This window comes from Bombina bombina, chromosome 7 (genome assembly GCF_027579735.1).
Source record: "Bombina bombina isolate aBomBom1 chromosome 7, aBomBom1.pri, whole genome shotgun sequence".
Classification (NCBI taxonomy): Eukaryota; Metazoa; Chordata; class Amphibia; order Anura; family Bombinatoridae; genus Bombina; species Bombina bombina.
This window is the reverse complement of record NC_069505.1, coordinates 137,968,100-137,982,301: the sequence shown is the minus strand read 5'-3', so window position 1 is coordinate 137,982,301 and position 14,202 is coordinate 137,968,100. Positions and strand designations below refer to the sequence as shown.

At 37.0% G+C, this 14,202-nt stretch overlaps 1 protein-coding gene across 1 annotated transcript in view; it reads right to left on the bottom strand.

Moving 5' to 3' along the window:
* The window catches only part of LOC128666004 (embryonic protein UVS.2), a 164,275-nt gene that overhangs the window by 95,809 nt on the left and 54,264 nt on the right, over positions 1-14,202 (bottom strand). The window contains exon 5 of the mRNA XM_053720346.1: positions 7,145-7,262. Coding sequence (XP_053576321.1) covers positions 7,145-7,262 — 118 coding nt within the window. The remainder of the gene's footprint in view (positions 1-7,144; positions 7,263-14,202) is intronic.

The window sequence follows — 14,202 nt, the reverse complement described above, 5'->3', positions numbered from 1 at the left end:
ATGTGTGTGTCTGAGTTTTTGTGTGTGTGTGTGTGTCTGAGTGTTTTTGTTTGTGTGTTCGTGTGTCTCAGTGTTTTTGTGTGTGTGTTTTTGTGTGTGTGTCTGAGTGTGTTTCCGAGTGTTTGTGTGTGCATCTGAGAATGTTTTAAGTGTGTCTGAGTGTTTGTATGTGTGTTTGCCTGTGTTTTTGTGTGTGTCTGCTTTCGGGGGGGGGGGGGGGTGACACCATAACTTACCGCACCGGGTGACACCAACCCTAGTGACGCCACTGAGCGCTGGTATTACGAGTTTTCAGAAACCTGTCGTTAAAAGACAAGAAGTGAGCGTTGAGCAAAATTTTGCTCATTACCGCACTCCAATACCAGCGCTGCTTAAGTCAGCGGTGAGCTGGTGTAACGTGCTCATGCACGATTTCCCCATAGGAATCAACGGGGAGAGCCGGCTGAGAAAAAGTCTAACACCTGCAAAAAAGCAGCGTAAAACTCCTTAACTCAAAGTTAAAACTAACTAAAGTTATGTCTACACCTAACACCCTAACATGAACCCCGAGTCTAAACACCCCTAATCTTACACTTATTAACCCCTAATCTGCCGCCCCTGACATCGCAGACACCTATATTATACTTATTAACCCCTAATCTGCCGCTCCGGACACCGCCGCCACCTACATTATACTTATGAACCCCTAATCTGCTGCCCCCAACATCGCCGCCACCTACATTATATTTATTAACCCCTAATCTGCCGCCCCCAATGTCGCCACCACCTACCTACACTTATTAACCCCTAATCTGCCGTCCCTATAATAAACATATTAATCCCCTAAACCGCCGCACTCCCGCCTCACAAACATTAGTTAAATATTATTAACCCCTAATCTGCTGTCCCTAACATCGCTGCCACCTACCTACATTTATTAACCCCTAATCTGCCGCCCCCAACGTCGCCGCCACTATATTAAAGTTATTAACCTCTAAACCTAAGTCTAACCCTAAACCTAACACCCACTAACTTAAATATAATTTAAAAAAAATCTAAATAAATATTCCTATCATTACCTAAATAATTCCTATTTAAAACTAAATACTTACCTGTAAAATAAACCATAAGCTAGCTACAATATAACGAATAGTTACATTGTATCTAACTTAGGGTTTATTTTTATTTTACAGGCAAGTTTGTATTTATTTTAACTAGGTAGAATAGTTATTAAATAGTTATTAACTATTTAATAACTACCTAGCTTAAATAAATACAAATTTACCTGTAAAATAAAACCTAACCTAAGTTACACACTGTTCCAATCAGCCAATAGAATGCAAGCTCAATCCTATTGGCTAATTGCATCAGCCAATAGGATTTTTTCTACCTTAATTCCGATTGGCTGATAGAATTCTATCAGCCAAACGGAATCTAAGGGACGCCATCTTGGATGATGTCACTTAAAGGTACCTTCATTCTGTTTTAGTCGTCACCAGAAGAGGATGCTCTGCGTTGGATGTCTTGAATATGGACCCGCTCCGCGCCGGATGGATGAAGATAGAAGATGCCGTCTGGATGAAGACTTCTGCCAGTCTGGAGGACCACTTTTGCCTGGCTTGGATGAAGACACTTCGCCCAGCTTGGATGAAGATGTCTCCCGGTAAGTCGATCTTCAGGGGGTTAGGTTTTTTTTAAGGGTGTATTGGGTGGGTTTTATTTTTTAGATTAGGGTTTGGGTGGCAAAAGAGCTAACTGCCCTTTTAAGGGCAATGCCCATCCAAATGCCCTTTTTTCAGGGCAATGGGGAGCTTAGTTTTTTTAGATATTTTATTTGGGGGGTTGGTTGTGTGGGTGGTGGGTTTTACTGTTGGGGGGTTGTTTGTATTTTTTTTTTTACAGGTAGAAGAGCTGATTTCTTTGGGGCAATGCCCCGCAAAAGGCCCTTTTTAGGGCTATTGGTAGTTTAGTTTAGGCTAGGGTTTTTTTTTATTTTGGGGGGGCTTTTTTTATTTTAATAGGGCTATTAGATTAGGTGTAATTAGTTTCTGTAATTTATTTATTATTTTCTGTAATTTAGTGGGGGTTTTTTGTACTTTAGCTAATTTAATTTAATTTAGGTAATTGTATTTAATTTAGTTAATTTATTTAATTATAGTGTAGTGTTAGATGTTAGTGTAACTTAGGTTAGGTTTTATTTTACAGGTAAATTTGTAATTATTTTAGCTAGGTAGTTATTAAATAGTTAATAACTATTTAATAACTATTCTACCTAGTTAAAATAAATACAAACTTGCCTGTAAAATAAAAATAAATCCTAAGCTGGCTACAATGTAACTATTAGTTATAGTGTAGCTATCTTAGGTTTTATTTTACAGGTAAGTATTTATTTTTAAATAGTGGCTGCGATGTTAGGGACGGCAGATTAGGGGTTAATAATATTTAATTAATGTTTGCGAGGCAGGAGTGCGGCGGTTTAGGGGTTAATATGTTTATTATAGTGACGGCGACAGGGGCGGCAGATTAGGGGTTAATAAGTGTAGGTAGGTGGCGGCGACATTGGGGGCGGCAGATTAGGGGTTAATAAATATAATGTAGGTGTCGGCGATGTTGGGGTCAGCAGATTAGGGGTTCATAAATATAATGTAGGAGGCGGCGGTGTCCAGAGCGGCAGATTAGGGGTTAAAATTTTTATTTTAGTATTTGCGATGCGGGAGGGCCTCGGTTTAGGGGTTAATAGGTAGTTTATGGGTGTTAGTGTACTTTTTAGCACTTTAGTTATGAGTTTTATGCTACGGCGTTGTACCATAAAACTTAACTACTGACTTTTAAATGTGTTAGGGATCTTGACAGGAGAGGGTGTACCGCTCACTTTTTGGCCTCCCAGGACAGACTCGTAATATCAGCGCTATGGAAGTCCCATAGAAAAAAGACTTTACGAAGTTTACGTAAGTCGTTTTGCGGTAAGGCCAAAAAAGTATGCAGTGTCCCTAAACCTTCAAGACTCGTAATACCAGCGGGCGTAAAAAAAGCAGCGTTAGGACCTCTTAACGCTGCTTTTTTACCCTAACGCACAGCTCGTAATCTAGCCGTTAATTTTGAAACCTCCCAGTAGTTTCTGGGGATTGGGGTTAGGGGGACTACAACATGGAAATGTTTACATTTCCTTTTAACATGTTATCCCATAAATATCTTCTGGTAAAGTGGAAAAGCATTTATCCATGGAGGCTCTGTTTTTTTTTTTGGATTCAATATAATGCTCACCAGAAGGGGAGTGCAGAATATGAGAATCATTTGAAACCCAGGCTTTTAGGGTGCCGTTTCTATGCCAATTTAATATTCTCTATATACTTCCATAGAAATGTTTCCAGATGAGGCAAAAAAAATACAAAACACCCCCAAACAAAATAATATCAGCAGCTTTAGATGTTGCAGTAGAGAGTTCCATGTTGTTAACGTCCTGCACATCATTTAAAAATGGTAGCTCATTGGCATCAAAGTAGTAATGCAAAATAGGTGCTTTTTCCTGAATATAGAGTAAAATGCCATGGGGTGTACTTGGCCCCTGCTCTGGTTGCCCATAATGCTTTGTATGACAATTAAATCTATAATACTGTATGATTTTATTGCTTTTTTTTTAAACTTAGTATCAAAATATTTTAGATTTTAAATTACATTGAAAAACACGCTAGCAACACATTAAATATGTAGATCATATATATGCTTTATTAATCATACAGTATTTTAACACTTTATTTTAATTGTTGCCTATTTTAAGCATTAACACTTGGCCAGCTCTCATAGGAATTTATTGCACATCTGTTTGGAAAACAAAGGGTTAATTACCTGTATGTTTTCTTGAGCGATATAGCAAATGAGGATAAATGACAAATAGAGAAGAACAAGACTGGAGATTGGAAAAATGCAATCACATCAGTCACTGATCCATTCCTTTCATACTCTTATTAATAAAATCCCTCAGATGTTGATGATGTTCAATTTACTGTTATGAAACATGATTCAAATTTAATGAAGCTTGTGGGATTAAAGGGTTGATTGATGAACCTTTTCATTCACTCATGGGTCAGATGAAGACTGGAGGCTTTGTTAATGCAAGATACTGACCATCATATGTATCTAATTGCTAAGGGAGCACTGAATGGAGACACCAGACCTCAGTGCTCTATGCAGGTATGAGACCTAAAAGGTTAAATTCCTTATAACTAATGGGACTATCCATTACTGCAAAACAACTGACAGTCAGAGTGATACAAAACATGGGCTAGACTATTAATATCCAAAGAGCCACAATATAGAGACTGCCATGTTGCTATCAATAGTGCATAATTAGGACATACAAGAGCTGAGCATCTATAGCACCTACCAAGTAATAAAGACAGCTTTCTACTTCATATAACCACAATGTACACCTAACCCCAAAGGAACCCCACTATGCTATCCCCTATAGTGTAATGTATTCCTGTTTAATACCTGTATATTATTCTGGTTTTCTTGCTGAATTCTGCTCTCAGAACTTGCAACAGATAGCTTCTGCTTTGTACCTCTTGTTCCAGTGACCATGTTTGCAGTATGCTGATCTGAGCTTGTGTAAGAAGACTGATCCAACCTTGTAGTATTCCTTGTCAAGCTACATTAGTTACCTTATACTGGACTGAGCCTATGTAACCAGATTAGTTTTCTGGCTTGTATCAAATCTCCAACCAATGCGTCTTCCCTTGCTTGTTGCATGAACGGATACAGGTATCGCTCACCTATATTTTGGCCTAGCCTCTTTCACTATTAAATGAGTGGGTCCAATACCAATATTATACAAGTGTATTCTTGAAATGTGAAAAATATCAATCTCTCTATAATAATCAGTGGCTTTGTGAGATATCTTAGACACAAAGAATCCTTCTTACATGCTCAATAGATTCTCTTTTAAAATGACATGAGACTTGATTAAATCACAAAGGGATCAAATTGACATCTTTGTAAAACTGGGACACACTTCTACTTTAAACAGCTGGATAGTGCCCAAAGTCCAGCACTTGTATATAGATACTAGTGCATGCTGCGGGCAGGGCAAGAGGGGCACCACAAAGTCAGTGGTGAGTTTATGAGATGGTGCAATCTGCAATGTATATGTTGTATTTAGTTTATGTAGTGTCGATGGTATCAGGAGGTCTAATATTGTGTGTTATTCTTTATATAGGTATCACTGAATGACAAAAAAGAAAAACAAAGCAACACCACCTGTATACAATGTAGTTATAAGTTTATTAGATAATCAAGAGGCCCCCTATCCTTTTAGCTTACAATAATAACCTCCATTACAAATCACTAGATGTACAGATATTAACCTTTGCAGCATTTTCCAGCAGATAAAAGAATCTGTGGTTAAATATTTAATGAAAGCAACACCAGAATCACATATTTATAGGACCTTTATTAATGCAGGAAAAATGCCCTTTAAAAAGGTCAAATATTCCATAAATAAAGTAAAGATTATAGCTTATTTGTCATTGTATACAGGAGAATGCTTTGGGGGCACGCAGGAACATTTCCTTAGCTGTATTTAAAAAATAAATGTGCAAAAAAAAATAATAAATGTTCAGATTCAAATTTATCAGCAGCATTTGCTCTGTTCTGAAAATTTTTAAAGGGACAGTAAACACTATGAGATTTTAATATAAAATGATGTCGTTATGCTTGGTAAAACAACTTTGCATTATACTTTCATTATCCTGTGTGCAAACTTTTATTGTAATTTAGCTTTGTAAATATCATGGATTTTCTCAGAGCTGGAAAAGCACTGTGCTGACTTTCTAATTTATTGCAAAACAATGCACTTTTTTACCTCGACTAGCCTTGTATTCTCCAGAATCAAGCTAGGATTGGCTTCTCAAAATAAGTCAAATGGTGAGTGGAGCTTGGCTATTGAAAAACAATTGCAGCAAACACGATGTTAAAGGGTTACTAAATCCAGATTTTTTTAGTTAATGATTTAGATAGAGCATGCAATTTTAAGAAATGTTATAATTTACTCCTATTATCGATTTGTCTTCATTCTCTTGGTATCTTTATTTGAAAAGGCAGGAATGTAAGCCTAGAAGCCGGCCCATTTTTGTTTCAGCACCTAGGTAGTGTTAGCTGATTGGTGGCTACATTTAGCTACCAATCAGCAAGTGCTACCTAGGTTCTGAACCAAAAAATGGGCCGGCTTATAAGCTTACATTCCTGCTTTTTCAAATAAAGATACCAAGAGTACAAAGAAAAATTGATAATAGGATTAAATTAAAAAGTTGCTTAAAATTGCATGCTCTGATTCATGAAAGAAAAAAAATTGGGTTTAGTATCCTTTTAATTTGTTAACCATTATAGATCCAAAACTGGGAAAACTGTACATTTACTACTCACTGTCTCAAGAGCTTCTAGGTGCAATAAGGCAACACTGTGTACCCCTAGAGAAGTTAATTTTAAATTATATGTATAACAGAGCTTGACAATTGTCAGAAGCCAGGAAGCAACAGCTCCTAAACTTTTTACTCCAGGCTTCTAATATTCTGATTATTCTCCATAAACCTATACACCACTGATGGCCAATTTACAGCCCTTTTGCCACGCATAGCCCTCTGCACTAGTCTATGTGGCTTCTGGGAAAAAGCAGAACTAAGAACGTGTGCCATAGTTATTGTGGCCCCAGGGAAAGCGGAACTGGAGATAAAAAAATTGGGCTTTGGGGGCTTCTGGTGGTTGGGCAGACAAGGTGACCACAACGTATAAGAACCTTCTGGAGGGCAGAAGAGCAGATAAAGGGTAACCTGCACAACCTTACCTATATAGATAGATATAGAAATACAGATATAGATATATTTACAAACAATGGCTGTTATATGGAGGGGTTTATCCTTAGGTGTGTACCTTAATGTTTTGAAGAATCTTTTTTGGGTGAAATTATTATTATTATTATTATTATTATTATTATTATTATTATATTATTACTATTTTGTAATCATAACTCAGTATCAATCTGCTTATGTAGATTATAACAAATCCCAGCAAACAGAGAGCCACAAATCCTAGAATTTTACTCCTAAGTAAGACTCTCAATTTTTAAAAGTATTTTCCACAAAGGAGCCCTTCACCATAATGACCAACTCACCCATCATACGGCTGGATCCTCAGATAATTTGGCTCCATGTTACGAGGTACAAAACGTATACACGTGAGAACAGCAACCTCATCCATCGCTGCTCTGATAATGGTCTTCTCATCCGAAGCTAAAACACAAGACGGGAATTCTGTCACAAAGTAACCACCTCTGATTGATTAAACTTGTCTTTGTATAGATAATAATTTACCCCCAGATTATTCTATTTAAAGGAAAACTACTAACAGTAACATGAAAAGCATGCAGAAAAAAACCCCACACTGTTAAAATTATATTGGAAAACATTATCCCTCCATGTCTATTTTTTTTTACCTATATACATGTGTAGGTGAAACTCAGGATGTTGATCTGATCGTTAGACTTAAACATTTCTAAAAATTCCACGTTTGTTTTTAACAAACCTTTACAGCCAACAACAATGTAATTATAAGGGACATGAAACCCAAATGGTTTCTTTCATAATTCAGACAGAAAATACAATTTAAAAAAACTTTCCAATTTACTTCTATTATCTAATTTGCTCCATTCTCTTGGTATCCTTTGTTGAAGAAGCAACAATGCACTACTGGGAACTAGCAGAATGTACTGGGGAAGCCAATAACAAGAGACATATATGTGCAGGCACCAATCAGCAGCTCCTGGGTCTACCTAGGTATCCATTTTAATAAAGGATATCAAGAGAACAAAACAAAAATAAATAATAAAAGTAAATTGGAAAGTAATTTAAAATCACATGTTATATCTAATGTGTTAGAGCATATAGCTATGTATTTAATTCCTGCAAAGGATCATTATGCATTTGAAAAAACATTTTAAAAATGTGAAACGTTGATTTTGCATGAAAAAATGTTAAAGACACATTACATTTTTTATGAATGCATCAGAAGTTAATCACTAAATTACAAAAGATCTGTATGCAAAATAAATGTTGTCAAAACATACATTATATAATATTGCAGACCTAAAGCGCACCCCCTGACATGCCTCCGAAAAGGCGCTTATTTTACTTTTTTTGCTGCAGCCAATTAAGGATAGAAACATACAAGCTCCATATTAAAAAAAATGACAGCTAAATGGCAGTTAATTATTAATTAGATCAGTGAAGATGAAATGAAAAAAAAAAGCTTTGTTAAATTAGAAAAAGAAACAATTTCCACATCTTGGAAGGAATCTCATGTGAGATTAATAAATAATTCATATCTGACACTAGCAATAATGTGTAGATGGAACTCTAAATACTCTTATCATGTTACAAATGCAACTTTCCTGGGGCAGACTTAATGCACTGCCTTTGGGGTTGCCTTACAGTGATAGTAAATTCTAGCGTTTGTGAAACGCTAGGATTGACCAGTGCAACAAATACAGGGGACTTTCAGTCATGAAGTATAAATTACTTCATGCTGAAAGTTCCTTTATTTGTCTGCCGCATTTGCCGCACTGAGCACCTCAGGCAGCCCACGGCAGAACGCTATTGTACTGTTAGGTGATCTTAGCCAATTGCATGCTAGCTATCTGGCATAATGCCAGCTGGCCTGCACAGCTATTGGCTAAGAGGTGGAAACGTCACCTCACTGAGAAATAGTGTTCTGCTGTGTGGGTTGCCTGAGGCGCTCAGCGCGGCGAACACATCAGACAAATAAAATAACTTTCAGCGTGAAGTATTTTATACTTCATGACTGAAAGTCACCTTTATTTGTTCCACTGGTAAAATCTAGCGTTTCACAAACGCTAGGATTTACTGTCACTTTAAAAACCAAAAATTCTGGTTTGTGCCAATTATTAGATGAATAAACTTCTTAAGAGAGGAATACATTTACAAGCTACACATTTTTTTATTTTATCAAAGTATTGGTAGAAATGAGAACGATCAATTCATTTTTATGAATAGGAAGGAATCTAATATTTAAAGTGTTATGAAACCCAAAAATGTTCTTTTGTGATTCAGATAGAGGGCACCATTTTCAAAAACTTTTCAATTTACTTCTAGATTCAAATTTGCTTTGTTCCCATGATATTTTTTGTTGAAGAGATACCTAGGTAGGCATTTGGAGCACTACGTGGCAGGAAATAGTGCTGCTATCTAGTGCTCTTGCAAATGCAAAACTGCTGCCATATAGCGCTCCAGAAATGGGCGGGCACCTAAGAATACGTCCCTGCTTTTCAACATAAGATGCCAGGCGAATGAAGAAAAATTGATAATAGAAGTAAATTAGAAAGTTGATTTATATGCTCTGAATCATGGAAGACAAATTTGGGGTTTAATTTACCTTTAATTTGTATATGAAAAAGGTAATAATATTTGGAATGCATTGTTATTTATGTATGATTGTAGCATTGATGATTAGCTGACATGATGTTGTCTAGGTTATATTTGTTTTAGATCTGTGCATTTGTTGCTTTTGGACTAGCAACGAATGGCAAATATGTCGGCTGCCAGTGGCATTCGGCTCTATTAGGAGCCGGATATCTTCGTCTGAAATTGCAACACACAAAGATGTGTGAAAATCGAGATCTTTGTGTGTTGTACTTTCACACAAAGATATCCGGCTCCGAAATGAGCCGAATCCTACTGGGTGCATATATATTCGGCATTCGTTGCTACCCGAGAGCAATGAATGCACACGTCTAATTTGTTTGTTATTTAGTACTAAGGGGTCGATTTATCAAGCTGCGGCGGACAGGGGTGCACATACGTGCCCATGTCCGCCGCAGTTCACCTCTGGTGGGCTGAATTCCGCTGCCAGAATTCAGCATTGCACATGAGCGCTATTTTGCGCTTGCGTGCAATCCCACGCACAGCCAATCACGTGCGGGTAGGAGCTGTCAGTCTCCCCAGTCAGATGAGACCAAGGAAATTGAAATTCGCCACCTAAGATAAGGTGACCAGATTTTTAAAATGAAATCCAGAGACTTTTTTTTAAACCCCTTACAGTAAATTATATTTTGCCCCTACATTGTTACAATCATCACTTGCAAAACTAAACGGCCAGGTCAAATCCCGCTTATGTGTTTAATCCCTGCTTTGTTACCCTCAAAAAAAAAAGGAAAAAAAAAAGACTAATAAAATTTAAAAACCCGGGAGGTTTCCCACATTGCTTCCCTATCTTCTACCACCAGTCCAAGCAGCGTGATCCATTAATCGAGGTTGAGGATTCCAGGCCTGTATAGGACTAGCTCAAACACCTACATAAAAAAAAAGTTATTTCTTGATAATCTTATTCTTTGATAGAGAACTAAAATTATTTTTTCCCCAAAAAAAAAACATGAGTTAAAATTTCAGACGTATACTATAACATACCCCTACAAGCAGCGCAGTACCCTTTCGGTTTTTAACACGCACATGTTACTCAAAGCCTCACGATAGGCCACTAGTAAAATCAATCACTAGAATATACCCCTGCTTTATAGTTTTTGAAGATTACGTACTTCTAAACATTCCAATTTAACATACTAGACATACCTAACAAGCTCAGCCCCTGCACATATATAACATGCTTCCGCTATTAACTAAACACTAACAACAAGGAGACCATATCTTGCACCTTTGAGCCCTTGCAAAGCGGGGCTGGCAAACCCACGCAGCACCTCACAATCTATATAGAGAGGGATCCGAAGCTTTTAGCTTCAGTTGCACTGTGAACGCCAGCGGTGAAGTATCCAGGGGAAGCGGAACCACTGCTGTAGCTCTACACAACTAATCAGTGTCTAAAACAGATAAATCTATCAACTTCCTACATGCACGGGGCTCTGACCGTCTTCCCGGGGACATAATTTGTCCGGAGACAGTCTCCTCAATCCGGGAACTGTCCCCTAAAATCGGGGACATCTGGTCACCCTAACCTAAGAGGTGGCGAAAGGTTAGGAAAGCAGTGGTCTGATGAGAACCTGCAGTCGAAAGCAGGCAAAGCCTGCCAAAAGGGTTTGATAAATCGACCCCTAAATATGGGTATTCTAATCTGCATATTGTATGCTATATTCTGTACAAAATGTTTACTTTTCTCTAGTTAATCTCTTTAAGAATACTCATAAAAATAATATAAAAAGATATGAACAAGCTCCTGCCCTTACCAAACCATTATTGTGCATTATGTAGGAGTGTCATGGTTCTGCATTCCATAGAATGAATGCACTCCAGCCTGTCTGTGGGAAGTGGAAACACTACAATTTCAGAAGTGAATTACAAGAAAAGTAGACAAATAATGAAAGTGCATTGAAAAGTTTTGCAGTTATGCATAACTAAACATATTTTGAGGGGAGACATTTTGAGTTTCAGGTCCTTTAGAGAGTTGGCTCCATAGCAGCAATGCACTATTGATAGCTAGCTGGTGATTGGAGGCTACACACATATGCCTCTTGTCATTGGTTCACCAGATGTGCTTAGCTAGCTCCCAATAGCATTGCTGCTTTGGAACTAACTTTAACAATGTGTTTAATCCCTTTGTGGGCGTTAAAGACACAGTTATATGCAATTAATAGCGCAATAATAAAATCCTCTAACACATTAGCGCTTTTCCTTGATTGCATCACCTGTGGCAGTACATCTCTAATACCAAATGTTATCAATGGATATATTTAGTTACTGTTTAAAGGGACATTAACCCCTTAAGGACCAACGATGTACCCTGTACGTTGCTGGTCTATAGTGATTGCGTTATTAATTGCGCGGTCGCGCCACCAAAGATGAGTCTGCGCTATTTACAGTGACCAGAAGGGAGGGTATAATAATGCTCTATTATAAACAAGAAAACCCTTTACGAACAGCAACGTACATGGTCATTAAGGGGTTAATGCAACATTATACCCTAAATACATTTTCTAAGCATAGTATTGTGGTTATTCCTCATCTCCCTCTTGTCATGGGTGCCGCAATGAAGAACTCTATCTTGAATTCCAGTGCTGATGTTGTTTGCACATGTGCTGCAACTCTCCTTCAGATACCTGCAGTGTAAATAAATTCCAAAATGGCAGCTTTCATAATCAGAGGAATGTGCATGAAAATATTTAGGGACAGATTACGTGGCAAGAAAAAAATATAATTTACAAATTGAAGTTATAATCAAGCGCAATTAGCTCTATTAGAACTCCAGCTCTCCTCAAGCAGATTTCCTTATTTAGAGATAGATAAAAGTGGAGCACTAATTTATTGTGTGCGTGTAAATGGGCAAATTCACCTGTTTATAGGCAAGAGATAAATAACCAGCTATTACAAGCTTGCGGTAGCAATTAGCACTCAGAAAATTAACCAGAGATCAGATCTCTGGCTAATTTTCTATAAGTGCCCCAAATGCCCCCAAAATAAAGGGTCTTCAGTTTTTTATTGAAAAAAAAATGTAGCAATATAAGATTAGTCATTCTTCATGTGTGCTAACCTGACACTGCGTTAGGCCCAAAGAACGAACCCCGATGAGTGTTACGCATAATTTCTAAATGTTTATTATTAAATATATTTCCAAAACACGGGTGGGGTCAGCACTCTCAGGCCGGACCGGGTACACATCCTATGACCCTGCAACATGCACAGCCCTGGGTGCAAACCAGCACTCTCAGGAAGCTGCACTGTCACCAGAGTCACAGGCAGTTAACCCCAGACCTGCCTGGGTGCAAGGCCCAAACAGGGAAAATTACAAAAAAATATTACTTTAATATAACACACAGAAAAAGTCCAGAACTCACTCACAAGCTCTCAACTAAGATAAAAAACAGCAATGGAAGAGTTAGTTACCGCATCTGGCCAAATGGGAAAAGCCCAGGTACCTTGTCAAGGTCTCTTCCAAAAAACCTGGGTCCCTAAACAGCCACACAATGCAGGCTCACAATCAAACAACTGTGAAAAAAGCAACTAACTCTTCCATTGCTGCTTTTTACCTTAGTTGATAGCTTGTGAGTGAGTGCTGGACTTTTTCTGTGTGTTATATATATATATATATATATATATATATAATGATTAAATATCATCTATACCTATATCTATACCTAAATATCTATAGGCATAGATATACTGGTATAGGTGTAAGCATACATATAAATATAGAAATATGTATCTACAATAAAACATTAAAGGGACACTAAACCCTAATTTTTTCTTTCATGATTCAGATAGACCATGCAATTTTAAACAATTTTCTAATTTACTCCTTTTGTCAATTTTTCTTTGTTCTCTTGCTATCTTTATATAAAAAGCAGGAATATGAAGCATAGGAGCCGGCCCATTTTTGGTTGAGAACCTGGGTTATGCTTGCTTATTGGTGGGTAAATGTAATCCTCCAATAAGCAAGCGCTATCCATGGTGCTAAATCTAAAATGGGCTGGCTACTAAGATTTACATTCCTGCTTTTAAAATAAAGATAACAAGAGAACAAAGAAAAAGTGATAATATGAGTAAATTAGAAAGTTGCTTAAAATGTCATGCTCTATCTGAATCATGAAAGAAAAACAATTGGGTTCAGTGTCCCATTAATCTGTAAGGGAACACTGGAATGTTAAAGATGTACAGTAAATATACAGTAAAACAAATACATATGTAAACACACACACACACACATATATACACACATACACACACACACAAACATAAATACACACACATAGTAAGACATTGATATGTTTGTGTGTGTGTGTGTGTGTGTGTGTATATATATATATATATATATATACACACACACACATACATAAATACACACACATATTAAGACATTGATATGTTTGTGTATGTGTATATATATATATATATATATATATATATATATATATATATATATATATACATACACACACACATACACACACATTATAGCCCTTTTCACTCAAACACCTTGTTATATACCATATACCTTTTAAACCTTATAACAATTTTTTTAAAATATTTATATAAATAATTTTTATCAGATAGTGTTTATATGAGAGTGTAAATGTAATTTTGAATGTATTTATGTTGTGTTCTATGAAACTTTTTTTAACACACTACCCTTTACACAAGGGTTTCAGTTGTGCTAACCTGACAAGTATAAAATGTGATTGCGCTCTCACAATCGCATTTACTTTCAACTTGT